The following is a 19362-nucleotide window of genomic DNA, read 5'->3' as shown; positions in this document are numbered from 1 at the left end:
GACATCAACCAAACATGGTAGCAACAATATGGTAGCAACACAACATGGTAGCAACACAACATGACATCAACACAACATGACATCAAGACAACATGACATCAACACAACATGGTAGCAACACAACACAACATGGCATCAACATAACATGGTAGCAACAGAACAACATGACAACAACATGACATCGACATAACATGGTAGCAACACAAACATGGTAGCAACACAACATGACATCAACACACCATGACATCAACACAACATGGTAGCAACACAACATGGTAGCAACACAACATGACATCAACCAAACATGGTAGCAACACAACATGACATCAACCAAACATGGTAGCAACAATATGGTAGCAACACAACATGGTAGCAACACAACATGACATCAACACAACATGACATCAACATAACATGACATCAACACAACATGGTAGCAACACAACATGGTAGCAACACAACATGACATCAACACAACATGACATCAAGACAACATGGTAGCAACACAACATGGTATCAACACAACACAACACAACATGACATCAACATAACATGAAATTAACACAACATGGTAGCAACACAACATGGTAGCAACACAACATGGTAGCAACACAACATGGTAGAAAATATGAATAATGTAGGGTATGTAAACATTATATTAGGTAGCATTGTTTAAAGTGGCTAGTGATATATTTTACATAATTTCCCATCAATTCCCATTATTAAAGTGGCTGGAGTTGAGTCAGTGTGTTGGCAGCAGCCACTCAATGTTAGTGGTGGCTGTTTAACAGTCTGATGGCCTTGAGATAGAAGCTGTTTTTCAGTCTCTCGGTCCCAGCTTTGATGCACCTGTACTGACCTCGCCTTCTGGATGATAGCGGGGTGAACAGGCAGTGGCTCGGGTGGTTGCTGTCCTTGATGATCTTTATGGCCTTCCTGTGACATCGGGTGGTGTAGGTGTCCTGGAGGCCAGGTAGTTTGCCCCCGGTGATGCGTTATGCAGACCTCAATACCCTCTGGAGAGCCTTACGGTTGTGGGCGGAGCAGTTGCCGTACCAGGCGGTGATACAGCCCGACAGGATGCTCTCGATTGTGCATCTGTAGAAGTTTGTGAGTGCTTTTGGTGACAAGCCAAATTTCTTCAGCCTCCTGAGGTTGAAGAGGCGCTGCTGCGCCTTCTTCACGATGCTGTCTGTGTGGGTGGACCAATTCAGTTTGTCTGTGATGTGTACGCCGAGGAACTTAAAACTTACTACCCTCTCCACTAATGTTCCATCAATGGGGATAGGGGGTGTTCCCTCTGCTGTTTCCTGAAGTCCACAATCATCTCCTTAGTTTTGTTGACGTTGAGTGTGAGGTTATTTTCCTGACACCACACTCCGAGGGCCCTCACCTCCTCCCTGTAGGCCGTCTCGTCGTTGTTGGTAATCAAGCCTACCACTGTTGTGTCATCCGCAAACTTGATGATTGAGTTGGAGCGTGCATGGCCACGCAGTCGTGGGTGAACAGGGAGTACAGGAGAGGGCTCAGAACGCACCCTTGTGGGGCCCCAGTGTTGAGGATCAGCGGGGTGGAGATGTTGTTGCCTACCCTCACCACCTGGGGGCGGCCCGTCAGGAAGTCCAGTACCCAGTTGCACCGGGCGGGGTCGAGACCCAGGGTCTCGAGCTTGATGACGAGCTTGGAGGGTACTATGGTGTTGAATGCCGAGCTGTAGTCGATGAACAGCATTCTCACATAGGTATTCCTCTTGTCCAGATGGGTTAGGGCAGTGTGCAGTGTGGTTGAGATTGCATCGTCTGTGGACCTATTTGGGCGGTAAGCAAATTGGAGTGGGTCTAGGGTGTCAGGTAGGGTGGAGGTGATATGGTCCTTGACTAGTCTCTCAAAGCACTTCATGATGACGGAAGTGAGTGATATGGGGCGGTAGTCGTTTAGCTCAGTTACCTTAGCTTTTTTGGGAACAGGAACAATGGTGGCCCTCTTGAAGCATGTGGGAACAGCAGACTGGTATAGGGATTGATTGAATATGTCCGTAAACACACCAGCCAGCTGGTCTGCGCATGCTCTGAGGGTGCGGCTGGAGATGCCGTCTGGGCCTGCAGCCTTGCGAGGGTTGACACGTTTAAATGTTTTCCTCACGTCGGCTGCAGTGAAGGAGAGTCCGCATGTTTTAGTTGTGGGCCGTGTCAGTGGCACTGTATTGTCCTCAAAGCGGGAAAAAAAGTTATTTAGTCTGCCTGGGAGCAAGACATCCTGGTCCGTGACTGGGCTGGTTTTCTTTTTGTAATCCGTGATTGACTGTAGACCCTGCCACATACCTCTTGTGTCTGAGCCGTTGAATTGAGATTCTACTTTGTCTCTATACTGACGCTTAGCTTGTTTGATTGCCTTGCGGAGGGAATAGTTACACTGTTTGTATTTGGTCATGTTTCCGGTCACCTTGCCTTGATTAAAAGCAGTGGTTCGGGCTTTCAGTTTCACGCGAATGCTGCCATCAATCCACGGTTTCTGGTTTGGGAATGTTTTAATCGTTGCTATGGGAACGACATCTTCAACACACGTTCTAATGAACTCGCTCACCGAATCAGCGTATTCGTCAATGTTGTTGTCTAACGCAATACGAAACATATCCCAGTCCACGTGATGGAAGCAGTCTTGGAGTGTGGAATCAGATTGGTCGGACCTGCGTTGAACAGACCTCAGCGCGGGAGCTTCTTGTTTTAGTTTCTGTCTGTAGGCAGGGATCAACAAAATGGAGTCGTGGTCAGCTTTTCCGAAAGGAGGGCGGGGCAGGGCCTTATATGCGTCGCGGAATTTAGAATAGCAGTGATCCAAGGTTTTTCCACCCCTGGTTGCGCAATATATGTTGATAAAATTTAGGGAGTCTTGTTTTCAGATTAGCCTTGTTAAAAACCCCAGCTACAATGAATGCAGCCTCCGGATAAATGGATTCCAGTTTGCAAAGAGTCAAATAAAGTTTGTTCAGAGCCATCGATGTGTCTGCTTGGGGGGGAATATATACGGCTGTGATTATAATCGAAGAGAATTCCCTTGGTAGATAATGCGGTCGACATTTGATTGTGAGGAATTCTAAATCAGGTGAACAGAAGAACTTGAGTACCTGTATGTTGTTATGATCACACCACGTCAACCTTAACCATGAAGCATACGCCCCCGCCCCTCTTCTTACCAGAAAGATGTTTGTTTCTGTCTGCGCGATGCGTGGAGAAACCAGCTGGCTGCACCGATTCCGATAGCGTCTCTCCAGTGAGCCATGGTTCCGTGAAGCAAAGAACGTTACAGTCTCTGATGTCCCTCTGGAATGCTACCCTTGCTCGGATTTCATCAACCTTGTTGTCAAGAGACTGGACATTGGCGAGAAGAATGCTAGGGAGTGGTGCACGATGTGCTTATAAACCTAGAGAGGAACCAGGCAATGAGGGGTGGCCAGTCCTCTTATGGCTGTACTGGGTAGAGAGGAACCAGGCTATGAGGGGTGGCCAGTCCTCTTCTGACTGTACTGGGTGGAGAGGAACCAGGCTATGATGGGTGGCCAGTCCTCTTCTGGCTGTACTGGGTGGAGAGGAACCAGGCTATGAGGGTGGCCAGTCCTCTACTGACTGTACTGGGTGGAGAGGAACCAGGCTATGAGGGGTGGCCAGTCCTCTACTGACTGTATTGGGTAGAGAGGAACCAGGCTATGAGGGGTGGCCAGTCCTCTACTGACTGTACTGGGTAGAGAGGAACCAGGCTATGAGGGGTGGTCAGTCCTCTTCTGGCTGTGACAGGGTGGAGATTATAACAGAACACGGCCAAGATGTTCAAACGTTCATAGATGACCAGCAGGGTTCAATAATAATAATCACAGTGGTTGTCGAGGGTGCAACAGGTCAGCACCTCAGGAGTAAATGTCAGTTGGCTTTTCATAGCCGATCATTCAGAGTTAGAGACAGCAGGTGCGGTAGAGAGAGAGAGTCAAAAACAGCAGGTAGCACGTCCTGTGAACAGGTCAGGGATCCCAAGCCGCAGGCAGAACAGTTGAAACTGGAGTAGCAGTACGGCCAGGTGGACTGGGGACAGCAAGCAGTTATCAGGCTAGGTAGTCCTGAGGCATGGTCTCAGGGCTCAAGTCCTCTGAGAGGGAAAGGGAGAGAGAGATAATTAGAGGGAGCATTTTTATTTATTTAAAATTTTTATTTAACCATGTAGGCAAGTTGAGAACAAGTTCTTATTTACAATTGCGACCTGGCCAAGATAAAGCAAAGCAGTTCGACACATACAACGACACAGAGTTACACATGGAGTAAAACAAACATACAGTCAATAATACAGTATAAACAAGTCTATATACAATGTGTGCAAATGAGGTGAGAAGGGAGGTAAAGGCAAAAAAAGGCCATGGTGGCGAAGTAAATACAATATAGCAAGTAAAACACTGGAATGGTAGATTTGCAGTGGAAGAATGTGCAAAGTAGAAATAAAAATTATGGGGTGCAAAGGAGCAAAATAAATACAGTAGGGGGAGAGGTAGTTGTTTGGGCTAAATTATAGATGGGCTATGTACAGGTGCAGTAATCTGTGCTTAAAGCTAGTGAGGGAGATAAGTGTTTCCAGTTTCAGAGATTTTTGTAGTTTGTTCCAGTCATTGGCAGCAGAGAACTGGAAGGAGAGGCGGCCAAAGGAAGAATTGGTTTTGGGGGTGACTAGAGAGATATACCTGCTGGAGCGCGTGTTACAGGTGGGTGATGCTATGGTGACCAGCGAGCTGAGATAAGGGGGGACTTTACCTAGCAGGGTCTTGTAGATGACCTGGAGCCAGTGGGGTTGGCGATGAGTATGAAGTGAGGGCCAGCCAACGAGAGTGTACAGGTCTCAGTGGTGGGTTGTATATGGGGCTTTGGTGACAAAACGGATGGCACTGTGATAGACTGCATCCAATTTATTGAGTAGGGTATTGGAGGCTATTTTGTAAATGACATCGCCGAAGTTGAGGATCGGTAGGATGGTCAATTTTACAAGGGTATGTTTGGCAGCATGAGTGAAGGATGCTTTGTTGCGAAATAGGAAGCCAATTCTAGATTTAACTTTGGATTGGAGTTGTTTGATGTGAGTCTGGAAGGAGAGTTTACAGTCTAACCAGACACCTAGGTATTTGTAGTTGTCCACATATTCCAAGTCAGAACCATCCAGAGTTGTGATGTTGGACGGGCGGGCAGGTGCAGGCAGCGATCGGTTGAAGAGCATACATTTAGTTTTACTTGTATTTAAGAGCAATTGGAGGTCACAGAAGGAGAGTTGTATGGCATTGAAGCTTATCTGGAGGGTTTTTAACACAGTGTCCAAAGAAGGGCCAGAAGTATACAGAATGGTGTCGTCTGCGTAGAGGTGGATCAGAGACTCACCAGCAGCAAGAGCGACATCATTGATGTATACAGAGAAGAGAGTCGGTCCAAGAATTGAACCCTGAGGCACCCCCATAGAGACTGCCAGAGGCCCGGACAACAGCCCCTCCGATTTGACACACTGAACTCTATCAGAGAAGTAGTTGGTGAACCAGGCAAGGCAATCATTTGAGAAACCAAGGCTATCGAGTCTGCCGATGAGGATGTGGTGATTGACAGGCGAAAGCCTTGGCCAGGTCAATGAATACGGCTGCACAGTATTGTTTCTTATAGATGGCGGTTAAGATATCGTTTAGGACCTTGAGCGTGGCTGAGGTGCACCCATAACCAGGTCTGAAACCAGATTACATAGCGGAGAAGGTGCGGTGGGATTCGAAATGGTCGGTAATCTGTTTGTTGACTTGGCTTTCGAAGAACTTAGAAAGGCAGGGTAGGTTAGATATAGGTCTGTAGCAGTTTGGGTCAAGAGGGTGTTCCCCTTTGAAGAGGGGGATGACCGCAGCTGCTTTCCAATCTTTGGGAATCTCAGACGACACAAAAGAGAGGTTGAACAGGCTAGTAATAGGGGTTGCAACAATTTCGGCAGATCATTTTAGAAAGAGAGGGTCCAGATTGTCTAGCCCGGCTGATTTGTAGGCGTCCAGATTTTGCAGCTCTTTCAGAACATCAGCTTACTGGATTTGGGAGAAGGAGAAATGGGGAAGGCTTGGGCGAGTTGCTGTTGGGGGTGCAGTGCTGTTGACCGGGGTAGGAGTAGCCAGGTGGAAAGCATGGCCAGCCGTAGAAAAATGCTTATTGAAATTCTCAATTATGGTGGATTTATCAGTGGTGACAGTGTTTCCTATCTTCAGTGCAGTGGGCAGCTGGGAGGAGGTGTTCTTATTCTCCACTTTACAGTGTCCCAGAACTTTTTTGAGTTTGTGTTGCAGGAAGCAAATTTCTGCTTGAAAAAACTAGCCTTGGCTTTTCTAACTGCCTGTGTATATTGGTTTCTAGCTTTCCTGAAAAGTTGCAAATCACAAGGGCTGTTCGATGCTAATGCAGAACGCCATAGGATGTTTTTGTGTTAGTTAAGTGCAGTCAGGTCTGGAGAGAACCAAGGGCTATATCTGTTCCTGGTTCTACATTTCTTGAATGGGGCATGCTTATTTAAGATGGTGAGGAAGGCATTTAAAAAAAATAACTAGGCATCCTCTACTGACGGGATGAGGTCAATATCCTTCCAAGATACCCCGGTCAGGTTGATTAGAAGGGCCTGCTCGCTGAAGTGTTTCAGGGAGCGTTTGATAGTGATGAGTGGTGGTTATTTGACCGCTGACCCATTACGGATGCAGGCAATGAGGCAGTGATCGCTGAGATCTTGGTTGAAGACAGCAGAGGTGTATTTAGAGGGCAAGTTGGTTAGGATGATATCTATGAGGGTGCCTGTGTATACGGCTTTGGAGTTGTACCTGGTAGGTTCATTGATAATTTGTGTGATATTGAGGGCATCAAGCTTAGATTGTAGGATGGCTGGGGTGTTAAGCATGTTCCAGTTTAGGTCGCCTAGCAGCACGAGCTCTGAAGATAGATGGGGGGCAATCAGTTCACATATGGTGTCCAGAGCACAGCTGGGGGCAGAGGGTGGTCTATAGCAGGCGGCAACAGTGAGAGACTTGTTTTTAGAGAGGTGGATTTTTAAAAGTAGAAGTTCAAATTGTTTGGGTACAGATGTTGTAGTTAGGGATGAAGATTTCAGAATTTTTGGTGGTCTTCCTAAGCCAGGATTCAGACACAGCTAGAACATCTGGGTTGGCAGTGTGCTAAAGCAGTGAATAAAACAAACTTAGGGAGGAGCCTTCTAATGTTAACATGCATGAAACCAAGGCTTTTACGGTTATATAAGTCAACAAATGAGAGTGCCTGGGGAATGGGAGTAGAGCTGCAGGGCCTGGATTAACCTCTACATCACCAGAGGAACAGAGGAGGAGTAGGATAAGGGTACGGCTAAAAGCTATGAGAATTGGTCGTCTAGAACGTCTGGAACAGAGAGTTAAAGGAGGTTTCTGGGGGCGATAGAATAGCTTCAAGGTATAATGTACAGACAAAGGTATGGTAGGATGTGAATACAGTGGAGCTAAACCTAGGCATTGAGTGATGATGAAAGAGATATTGTCTCTAGAAACATCATTGAAACCAGGTGATGTCATCGCATGTGTGGGTGGTGGAACTGAAAGGTTGGATAAGGTATAATGAGCAGGGATAGAGGCTCTACAGTGAAATAAGCCAATAAACACTAACCAGAACAGCAATGGACAAGGCATATTTACATTAAGGAGAGGCATACTTAAATTCACATAGGACAGTGGATAAGATAGGAGAAATACTCCAGATATAACAGACTGATCCTAGCCCCTGAGACATAAATTACTGCAGCATAAATACTGGAGGCTGAGACGGGAGGGGTCGGGAGACACTGTGGCCCCGTCCGACGATACCCCCGGACAAGGCTAACCAGGCAGGATATACCCCTACCCACTTTGCCAAAGCACAGCCCCCACACCACTAGAGGGATATCCGCAACCCACCAATTTACTACCCTGAGACAATCAATCAATCAATCAATCAATCAATCAAATGCATTTATAAAGCTGTTTTTACATCAGCTGATATCTCAAAGTGCTGTACAGAGACACAGCCTAAAACCCCAAAAAGCAAGCAATGCAGGTGAAGAAGCACGGTGGCTAGGAAAAACTCCCTAGAAAGGCCAGTCCTCTTCTGGCTGTGCCGGGTGGAGATTATAACAGAACATGGCCAAGATGTTCAAATGTTCATAGATGACCAGCAGGGTAAAATAATTATAATCACAGTGGTTGTCAAGGGGGCAACAGGTCAGCACCTCAGGAGTAAATCAGAGTATAAATGAGTTGATTAAGTAGACAGGGCTGCTAACAAGCTGTCACGGTGTCGTCTGTTCTACAAGGCCATTTATTAAGAGTACAGTAACCGTGTATAGTGTGGTTCTCTGTAACTCTGTGTGGTTCTCTGTAACTCAGTGTGGTTCTCTGTAACTCAGTGTGGTTCTCTGTAACTCTGTGTGGTTCTCTGTAACTCAGTGTGGTTCTCTGTAACTCAGTGTGGTTCTCTGTAACTCTGTAACTCTGTGTGGTTCTCTGTAACTCAGTGTGGTTCTCTGTAACTGTGTGGTTCTCTGTAACTCTGTGTGGTTCTCTGTAACTCTGTGTGGTTCTCAGTAACTCAGTGTGGTTCTCTGTAACTCTGTGTGGTTCTCTGTAACTCTGTGTGGTTCTCTGTAACTCAGTGTGGTTCTCAGTAACTCAGTGTGGTTCTCTGTAACTCAGTGTGGTTCTCTGTAACTCAGTGTGGTTCTCAGTAACTCAGTGTGGTTCTCAGTAACTCAGTGTGGTTCTCTGTAACTCTGTGTGGTTCTCTGTAACTCTGTGTGGTACTCTGTGTGGTTCTCTGTAACTCAGTGTGGTTCTCTGTAACTCAGTGTGGTTCTCTGTAACTCTGTAACTCTGTGTGGTTCTCTGTAACTCTGTGTGGTTCTCTGTAACTCAGTGTGTTCTCTGTAACTCAGTGTGGTTCTCAGTAACTCAGTGTGGTTCTCAGTAACTCAGTGTGGTTCTCAGTAACTCAGTGTGGTTCTCTGTAACTCAGTGTGGTTCTCTGTAACTCTGTGTGGTTCTCTGTAACTCAGTGTGGTTCTCTGTAACTCAGTGTGGTTCTCTGTAACTCTGTGTGGTTCTCTGTAACTCAGTGTGGTTCTCTGTAACTCTGTAACTCTGTGTGGTTCTCTGTAACTCAGTGTGGTTCTCTGTAACTCTGTGTGGTTCTCAGTAACTCAGTGTGTTCTCAGTAACTCAGTGTGGTTCTCAGTAACTCAGTGTGGTTCTCTGTAACTCTGTGTGGTTCTCTGTAACTCTGTGTGGTTCTCTGTGTGGTTCTCTGTAACTCAGTGTGGTTCTCTGTAACTCAGTGTGGTTCTCTGTAACTCTGTGTGGTTCTCTGTAACTCAGTGTGGTTCTCTGTAACTCTGTGTGGTTCTCTGTAACTCAGTGTGGTTCTCTGTAACTCTGTAACTCTGTGTGGTTCTCTGTAACTCTGTGTGGTTCTCAGTAACTCAGTGTGCTCTGTAACTCAGTGTGGTTCTCAGTAACTCAGTGTGGTTCTCAGTAACTCAGTGTGGTTCTCTGTAACTCTGTGTGGTTCTCTGTAACTCCGTGTGGTACTCTGTGTGGTTCTCTGTAACTCAGTGTGGTTCTCTGTAACTCAGTGTGGTTCTCTGTAACTCTGTAACTCTGTGTGGTTCTCTGTAACTCTGTGTGGTTCTCAGTAACTCAGTGTGGTTCTCTGTAACTCTGTGTGGTTCTCTGTAACTCAGTGTGGTTCTCTGTAACTCTGTGTGGTTCTCTGTAACTCAGTGTGGTTCTCTGTAACTCTGTGTGGTTCTCAGTAACTCAGTGTGTTCTCTGTAACTCAGTGTGGTTCTCAGTAACTCAGTGTGGTTCTCAGTAACTCTGTGTCGTTCTCAGTAACTCAGTGTGGTTCTCTGTAACTCTGTGTGGTTCTCAGTAACTCTGTGTGGTTCTCAGTAACTCTGTGTGGTTCTCAGTAACTCTGTGTGGTTCTCAGTAACTCAGTGTGGTTCTCAGTAACTCTGTGTGGTTCTCTGTAACTCAGTGTGGTTCTCTGTAACTCAGTGTGGATCTCTGTAACTCTGTGTGGTTCTCTGTAACTCTGTGTGGTTTTCAGTAACTCTGTGCGGTTCTCAGTAACTCAGTGTGGTTCTCAGTAACTCAGTGTGGTTCTCTGTAACTCTGTGTGGTTCTCAGTAACTCAGTGTGGTTCTCAGTAACTCAGTGTGGTTCTCAGTAACTCAGTGTGGTTCTCTGTAACTCTGTGTGGTTCTCAGTAACTCAGTGTGGTTCTCTGTAACTCTGTGTGGTTCTCTGTAGCTCAGTTGGTAAAGCATGGCTAGTGATAACATTGTGCTACTAACCACTTTTCCGTAAACAATTTTTATGTGAGTAAAGTAATACCGTATAAAGAAAATCACAACAGGCAGTTTCCATCAGTGTGGTCCTCCCACTACGACTCGGGAAAGGCATGCAGTTTAGTAGACTACAGATGAAATAAATGATGATGAACTTCACAGGCTGGTGAAAGTGCACTGTGATGAGCTTGATGCTCCTTTCCAATAAATATCGAGGGTCTGATCCTGGTGACATGATGATTGATGCTTGGCTGCCGTTTGACAAACACAAATAATAATGTCATCATGTAGACGAGCCAACACACACTGGATCTGTGAGATGTTGGCTGTTGGCTGGAGAGCACGTGCCAAGACCAGAGTAGACACATTTATCATTTACTAACTGTCAGGGATGACCAAGCAGGCAACGAGAGACAACTGAGTAGGGTGCAAACAAACAAGGGTTTTATTTCTCAAAACTTCAAAAATAAAAATGATGACAATGGAAATAAACCAAAGTGCTTTAAAATATACAAAGGACTGTCTTACAAAGACTGTCTTACAAAGGAATGTCTTTTAAAGGACTGTCTTACAAAGGACTGTCTTACAAAGGACTGTCTTATTATAAAGGACTGTCTTACAAAGGACTGTCTTACAAAGGACTGTCTTATTATAAAGGACTGTCTTACAAAGGACTGTCTTATTATAAAGGACTGTCTTACAAAGGACTGTCTTATTATAAAGGACTGTCTTATTATAAAGGACTGTCTTATTATAAAGGACTGTCTTATAAAGGACTGTCTTATAAAGTCTTAACTTTTAAAAAAAAAGTCAGATCTAACGTGCAGGAACAAAATGTACATAAACCCAAGATCAACTGACTGAAGGAAGGTTCCACAGAAACTATAGGGGGAGGAGTCAGTTCCAATCCCTGTTCCAAGGGACGTCTGCAAACCATGAAGTATTACATTCAGCCAATAAAGATATAACGTTTAGCTTGGTTCCCTGGTCCTTAGTTCCAATCATTAATCAGCTTGGTTCCCTGGTCTTAGTTCCACTCCTTAATCAGCTTGGTTCCCTGGTCCTTAGTTCCACTCCTTAATCAGCTTGGTTCCCTGGTCCTTAGTTCCCTGGTCCTTAGTTCCCTGGTCCTTAGTTCCTCTCCTTAATCAGCTTGGTTCCCTGGTCCTTAGTTCCCTGGTCCTTAGTTCCCTGGTCCTTAGTTCCTCTCCTTAATCAGCTCGGTTCCCTGGTCCTTAGTTCCACTCGTTAATCAGCTTGGTTCCCTGGTCTTAGTTCCAGTCCTTAATTTAATCAACTAGCAGCTAAATCATGATGGATTACCGCAGAGTAACAAACGAGTGGAGAGATGCTGTGCTGTCGTGTGTTGTCCTGTGGATGAAGGCTGGAGGAGGGACGTTAAAATGGATCGCTGGTCACCTCTTAAAGACTGGCTGTCAGATTAAGGACAGGTTGTGGTTGGGAAACGCTGACTGGGTGTCATTTCACTTTAAAGGCATGCAAGTTAAGCATTTCACTGTACTTGTGCATGTGACAATAAAACTTTAATCTAGAGAGGCATTTTTCCTGACTGCTTCAGTATTCGACTGAGCTCTATACACAAACCAACAAGTGGCTTAATTAATGTATATATTTTTATTTAACCTTTATTTAATTAATTAATTAATGTATATATTTTTATTTAACCTTTATTTAATTAATTAATGTATATATTTTTATTTAACCTTTATTTAACTAGGCAAGTCAGTTTAAGAACAAATTCTTATATACAATGACGGGCAAACCCGGGCGACGCTAGGCCAATTGTGCGCCGCCCTTTGGGACACCCAATCACGACCGGATGTGATACAGCCTGGAATCGAACCAGGGACTGTAGTGACGCCTCTTGCACTGAGATGCAGTGCGTTGGATCACAGTGCCACTCGGGAGTGACATATTAAAGAAATCATAAATCATATCTGAATGTTCAGCAGAAATTGCCTTCAGGAGCTGGGTGTGATCACAGGTGGGACTGGCTGTGGGACTGGCTGTGGGACTGGTTGTTGGACTGGCTGTGGGACTGGCTGTGGGCCTGGTTGTGGGACTGGCTGTGGGCCTGGTTGTGGGACTGGCTGTGGGACTGGCTGTGGGACTGGCTGTGGGACTGGCTGTTGGTGGAAACAGGTAGAATGAGAAGAAATAGGCACGGTAACACATCACAGAGAACTGATGAGGTGATTATCTGTTACTGTAATAATCAACAAAGGAGAAATGCTTATAAGTGCAATGATATGTATCTGTATGTTTTACAGAGAGGGTGTAGGAGTGTGTATTGGAGGTGAAGTCAGGTGCAGGAGAGCAGAGTGTAGTGAACAGGCGCACTTTTTATTCCGGTCCAAAATGACAGCACAAAGTAACATAAAATGTGCCCAAAACACAGAACATAGACAAAAAGTGATGCGTGTAACAATATCCACAATTCCAAAATACACGTAAAACAAACAATCTTACACAAAGACATGATGGGGAACAGAGGAATAAATACATGTAGATTCATTGGGGAAGGAAAACCAGGTGTGCAGGGAACAAGACAAAACAAATGGATACATGAAAGATGGAGCGGCGATGGCTAGAAAGCCGGTGACGTCGACCGAGGGATTTAGGGCTTTAGATCTGGGCTCTGCATCCGAAATGGCACCCTATTCCCTTTATAGTGCACTACTTTAGACCAGAGCCCTATGGCACCCTATTCCCTTTATAGTGCACTACTTTTAACCAGAGCTCTCTGGCACCCTATTCCCTACATAGTGAACTACTTTTTAAAAAATGTACAAAATTATATTTGATTTCTACATTTTCCATTTAAGAACATTCAAAACAAAAGTGAAAAGATGTTAGACAGCAATAGGGCAAAGTGACAGTAACAGATGAGCGTAACAAAAAAATACAAAATAATTATAATTATATATACAAACATAAGTCATAATAAAGAGTAAAATAAAAAAGAATAATAATGAGACATTGGATCATATGCTACATATTATACATTACGTGTGAAACATTATATAAGGATTATATAGAGATTCAATCAATGTGATGAGGGGCGAGATTCTCAGTCAATACAGTCAATAAAAGGTTGACAAATTCTGTAAAATGTCTTTAACTTATTCCTCAAGCAGTAAGTGATTTTCTCCAGTGGGATACAACTATTAACTTCCGATAGTCACATTCCAACTGGCAGAGGGGGAATCCGATTTCCATTTCAAGGCCAAACATTTCTTGGCCATCGCTAGCAATATTTCTGATAGCTTTATAGTATGGCTTTGCCTAAGATTGGAGTTAGTAAAGTTACCCAGTAGACAGACCTCCGGGTCTAAAGGGAATGCAACCCTGTGAATTGAGGTTATGGTATCGCATACACCGTGCCAGAAACCGTGTAGTTTTGAACCACATCTAAAACATAGGGAGGAGATATCTGGGTTGAACTTGTGCAGTCTAGATGGGGTGATATAGAGCTGATGGAGGAAATTAAACTGGATCAGTCTGTATCTGGAGTTCAATGTGGATGTAACACCATCCCTGCATAGGCCACTCCATAGATTCTCATCAAGATCAATACCCAGATCTTTTTCCCATCTAAGTCGGGGTTTATCTAGCCCAGGCAGTGTTAGTCCTGACATAAGAGCATCGTATACCCGGGAAATGGTCTTGAACAGTGGTTGGTCTGCGTGGCAGAGTTGTTCAATAGGTGACATCTTAGGTAGGTTCCATTGTCCCTTGAGAGTCACCCTAATAAAGGTTCATAGCTGTAGGTAGCTAAATAAGTCCCTGTTAGGTATTTCTGTTTCAGCTGATCAAAAGACATAAGAACTCCCTCCTCGTGTTCCAGAAGAGTGATCGTCTTATCAGACCATGGTCTAAAGTTACTATTCTGGAAAAACATAGGAGGGATAGGGAGAGATTGAAACAAATATAGATATCTGGGCAGGACATTCATTTTAATTACATTTATTCTACCCAGTAGAGTGAGAGGCAGGTCCATCCATTTACAAAGGTCACCCTCCACCTTTTGCAACAAGCTGGCCAGATTGAGTTTATAGAGGTTGTTCAGGTTACCATCCACCATTATGCCCAAATATGTGAAGCCCATAGGCAACCATCTAAAAGGAAACTTGTGCTTGATGGTATGATGGTCAAAGACAGACAACAGTAAGATTTCGCTTTTATCAAAATTGACTTTATATCCAGAGAAAGAACTATAACACTGTAGTAGGATCTGCAAGTGAGAGAGGGAGTGTTCTGGGTTCATTAGAAATAAGACAAGGTTGTCCGCAAAGAGTGATAACTTATGGGTATGGGGTCCCACCTCAAAGGCATGTATGTCAGGGCACGTTCCAATAGCCTCAGCCAACGGTTCGATGGTGGGGGCTAATTGGGCAACCTTGTCTGTTCCCCCTATAGAGAGGGAAAGAAGAGGAAGTAATCCCATTGGTAGCAATCCTAGCTTTAGGAGATTTGTAGAGTGATTTTATCAAATTTACAAACACGGTACCTAAACCAAACTTTTTCCAAGACGCGAAAGGGGTATGGCCATTCAACCCTATCAAAGGCATTTTCAGCATCGAGGGAGACTGCGACACTAGGTATTTTGTTTTTGTTAGCAAGGTGAATTATATCAAAGAACCTTCTGAGATTATTGGAGGACAATCTATTAATTATGAAGCCAGTCTGATCTGGGTTGACCAACAGGGGAAGACATGACTCCAGTCTCTTAGACAGCATCTTGGTGACCAGTTTACGATCCGTGTTAAGGAGAGAGATTGGTCTATAGGAGGCGCACTTTAGGGGGTTTTTCCCTTTCCTGTGGATTACAGTAATCACTGCTTGAGAGAAAGACTCTGGAAAGCAGTTGTCTTCCCCGGCTTTTATAAGTACCTCCATCAGGTAGGGGACCAACAGCTCCCTAAATTCTTTATAGAACTCTGGAGGGAAGCCATCCTCCCCGGGAGATTTATTAGAAGGTAAGGATTTAATGGCCTCCAACAATTCAGGAACTGTTCACTCAGGCGCTCTCTGTCTTCCTCTGACAGGCATGGGAGGTTGAGAGAGGAGAGAAAGGAGTCGATCTCTGATAGATCATCGCTTGATTGGGAAGTGTAGAGGTATTTCTTCAAAGTATCATTAATTTCAGTAGGGTCAAAATATATCTCTTTAGTAAGAGTTTCTATAGCATTAATTGTCCTCTTACTTTCCTCTGCTTTCAGTTGCCATGCCAATACTTTGTGTGCTTTCTCTCCAAGCTCGTAATAACGCTATTTTGATTTAGTGATGGCCCTCTCAGCTTGATATGTGTTCAGAATATTATATTTCTGTTTTTTATTTACCAAAAGCCTGTATAGATCTTTAGTCGGGCCTCTTTGGTAGGTTTTCTCTCGGAGATGTCAGATTCAAGGACATTCAGTTCCGCACCGTGTTTTCTCTTCAACCCTTTAGTATAGGAAAAGATCTGTCCCCTCAGATTGGCCTTCAACCCTTTAGTATAGGGAAAGATCTGTCCCCTCAGATAGGGTTTGCTTGTATAGGAAAAATATTGATCTGCTTCAACCCTTTGATGAATGGAAAAATCTGTCAGATAGGCCTTGCCCTTTAGGAGTGTAAAATTTAGTCTCCATCTATATGCTCCATTTAACCTTTAGTAGGAAAAGATTGATCCCCCAGAGGAGAATGGTCACTAACCAATCTGGGGAAAGATCTGTCCCCTAACACCTATGAAACAGTTGGTATAGGAAAAGATCTGTCCCCTATGATGTGCCTTCAATGTGAATAAAAATAGTCAGTAGTCTAGTAAAAATAAGATCTTTCTTTGATGAATGACAAAATGGTCAGGTTGCTTTGGGAAGTGTAGGGTTTATCAGAGGACCTATATGAACTTTATCTAAACAAAAATGGAGATTGAAATCTCCTCCAGAATGGTCACTAGCAATCTGGTGGTGCTTGAGCGACCTGAAGGAAGACATCTAATAAACATATGGTCATCGATAGTTAGGAGCATAAATATTCAATAGGGTCCAAGACTCTGAAAACATATGTGTGGGTGTGAATAAAAATAGCCCCTAGTCTACCAAAACAAATCTTTCAGAATGACATGGTGAGCTTGACTCTGGCATATGCCCCTGCACCAAAACAAACCTTATCAGAGGACCTATCAGAGATGGTGTTCTAAACAAAAATTAAAACAAATGCCCCTCCAACCAAAAGCAAACCTGGAGGGATCAGAGATGGTGTTGTGACTCTGAAAACATTCTGAATAAACAAACCTGCCAGAGGGATCATAAATGGTTCAATAGGGTGACTCTGAAAACATATGCCCCTGCACCAAAACAAACCTGCCAGAGGGATCAGAGATGGTGTTGTTGACTCTGAAAACATATGCCCCTGCACCAAAACAAACCTGCCAGAGGGATCAGAGATGGTGTTGTTGACTCTGAAAACATATGCCCCTGCACCAAAACAAACCTGCCAGAGGGATCAGAGATGGTGTTGTTGACACAGAAGGGGAGTCTACTTATCAAAATTGCAGTTCCTCTTGCTTTGGAGTTAAAAGAGGATGCAAAAACTTGTCCTACACATTTCCTCTTCAATTTCTTGTGTTCACTGGCTGTAAGATGTGTTTCTTGTAAAAACACAATGTCAGCCTTTAATTTCTTAAGTTATGTATAGACTCTTTTCCTTTTAATCGGGCTGTTGAGACCTTTTACGTTGAATGTGACATATTTTAGTGGATTAAGCATAGGTTGGGTTACAAATATGTAACTGAATGGAAATCTCTCATATGTAAATAATCAGGAAATGTTTCAACTTTAGTTTGAACACTGAAGTGACCAATGTGTCTCTTTAGGAAGGAAACAACAATAAACAAAACACTGCCCCAGTAAGGGCTGCCCCAGTAAGGGCTGCCCCAGTAAGGGCTGCCCCAGTAAGGGCTGCCCCAGTAAGGGCTGCCCCAGTAAGGGTCTCTTTTCAGGAGAGGAGAAACATAAATGGGGGGGAAAGCGGTGGGCCTAAGCCCACTAATTTGCTTCGTCCAGTGGATATTGACTAAACCAAAATCTACTCTTCTGTAAATGTAATAGAACTCACCCCGGGGGGGGATGGGGGAATGGGGGAAATGGTTAGTTGGAAATGTACAAATCAATTATAGCGACCGCATAGCGGGGTAAATGGATCCACATTCCAAGATGATATCAGCAGTTCAGTCCCAGGACGGCACGGATAAGAAAAAACTTTTAAGAACTGCATCTTATCCCCCGGAGAACCTGGTTCAGACGCGGTTCAGTTCTATGAGAAAAGTGAGCCCTTCTCCCAGTGTGTTGAGGCTTCGGCCTTTGTACTGAACTTTCATCCACGCACAGTGGATGAGGTAGCTGGTGATGTTCTTCTCCTTCAGTGCTTTGGCGGCAGGTCTGAACTGTTTGCGACATCTGGCGAGATCCGCGCTCATATCCGGGAAAAGGCTGACCCTCTTGCCATCGATGGTGATGTCCTCTTTGGCTCTTGTGAGTTGCAGTATCTTCTCTCTGTCCTGGAAACGGAGGAACCCCATCTGGCCGGGGTTTCGACACTGATGTTCGGTGGGCGCGTTTGATTTCCAATGGCTTGGTGAAGTTGATTATGCCTAGGACATCCGGGATCTATTGAGTGAGGAAATGGACCGGGCCACGACCCTCGCTGTCCTCTTTCAATCCCACCACACGGATATTACTAGGTCTGTTCTGGTTTTCCATCTGATCTACCTTGTTTTTGAAGTAGGCATTGTCCTTCTGCAGCTCTATCAGAACCTGGTCATGTCGAGTGACGGTATCTTCAACTGTGCTAATGTGCAACTCTGCCTCAGTCATTCTCAAAAGGAGATCATTCATGGAGGATTTCAGATCGTCAATGGAAGAATGGAGTTCAGCTGATTTCTTATCAACTTTTCAGAGAAAGACCTTTGTTGCCACCCTGAATTTCCCGGAGGAGAGTAGCCAGCATGTCTGGAACTGTCGAGCAGCAGTCTGGAACTGTCGTCTGAGTTATGAGGGCTAATGCTAATCTTGCTAGCTGTAGCACTATCGTTATCTTGGGAATCAATGACGTTTTGGTCGTCCTTCTTGCCTCTCGGTCGGAGGTCCATGACTCTTTGGGAAGGTAAGTACTTGACAATTTGTCAGCCGATGTTCGAATATTGTTTCAACGTTGTTATTTGGGTGATAATGGAATAACTTTGAAGAGCTCGGTTTGTCAACGTCTGCTCAGCTCCGCGGCATCACGTGCTCCCCATAGTGTACTACTTTAGACCAGGGCCCTATGGCACCCTATTCCCTATATAGTGCACTACTTTAGACCAGAGTCCTATGGCACCCTATTCCCTAATTAAGGTTCACTACTTTAGACCAGAGCTCTATGGCACCCTTTTCCCTATATAGTGCACTACTTTAGCCCTATTGCACCCTATTCCCTAATATAGTGCACTACTTTAGACCAGAGCTCTATGGCACCCTATTCCCTATATAGTGCACTACTTTAGACCAGAGCTCTATGACACACAGACTGGGTGCCAGATTGGAGAGCTTTCTTGGCAGGAAACCATCTTCTTGTTAGGAGCAAGGGGAGTAACGCAAGTAGATGACACAACAAACTATTTTCCTTCCACCGGTAAAATACATTGTAATGACTGGAGCAATAGGGCAGTAGACGTGGCTGAGAATCACTTCCTAAAAGGATGGAGGGGGTTGTACTGTGTGATGAATGGAACATTCTGTGTTGATTTAGATATATACATATACATTCAGCCAGAGAGTAAAGGGGAGAGAAGCATTCTGCTTTCCCTGTTCCAAGTACAGTAATACTGACAAAAACATTCAAGTGAATGGGTTAGAGTTTGGTGAATAGATTATATAATATGGTGAGTAGATTATAGAGTATGGTGAATAGTTTAGAGAG

General features: G+C 44.5%; 1 protein-coding gene across 2 annotated transcripts in view; it reads left to right on the top strand.

The window, feature by feature from the left end:
* fndc4a (fibronectin type III domain containing 4a) overlaps positions 1 to 19362 on the top strand; it is a 146594-nt gene that overhangs the window by 6963 nt on the left and 120269 nt on the right. The window contains exon 1 of one of the 2 annotated variants that reach the window (XM_042301105.1): positions 17722 to 18567. The exons of the other annotated variant lie outside the window; for it this stretch is intronic. Within the exon in view, the coding sequence (XP_042157039.1) occupies positions 18465 to 18567 (103 nt within the window). The 5' untranslated portion in view covers positions 17722 to 18464. Of the gene's footprint in view, positions 1 to 17721; positions 18568 to 19362 lie in introns of those variants that run through there. 2 annotated transcript variants of the gene reach the window in all.

Source organism: Oncorhynchus tshawytscha, linkage group LG18, assembly GCF_018296145.1.
Source record: "Oncorhynchus tshawytscha isolate Ot180627B linkage group LG18, Otsh_v2.0, whole genome shotgun sequence".
NCBI lineage: Eukaryota > Metazoa > Chordata > Actinopteri > Salmoniformes > Salmonidae > Oncorhynchus > Oncorhynchus tshawytscha.
This window is presented reverse-complemented; position numbering and strand designations above follow the sequence as displayed.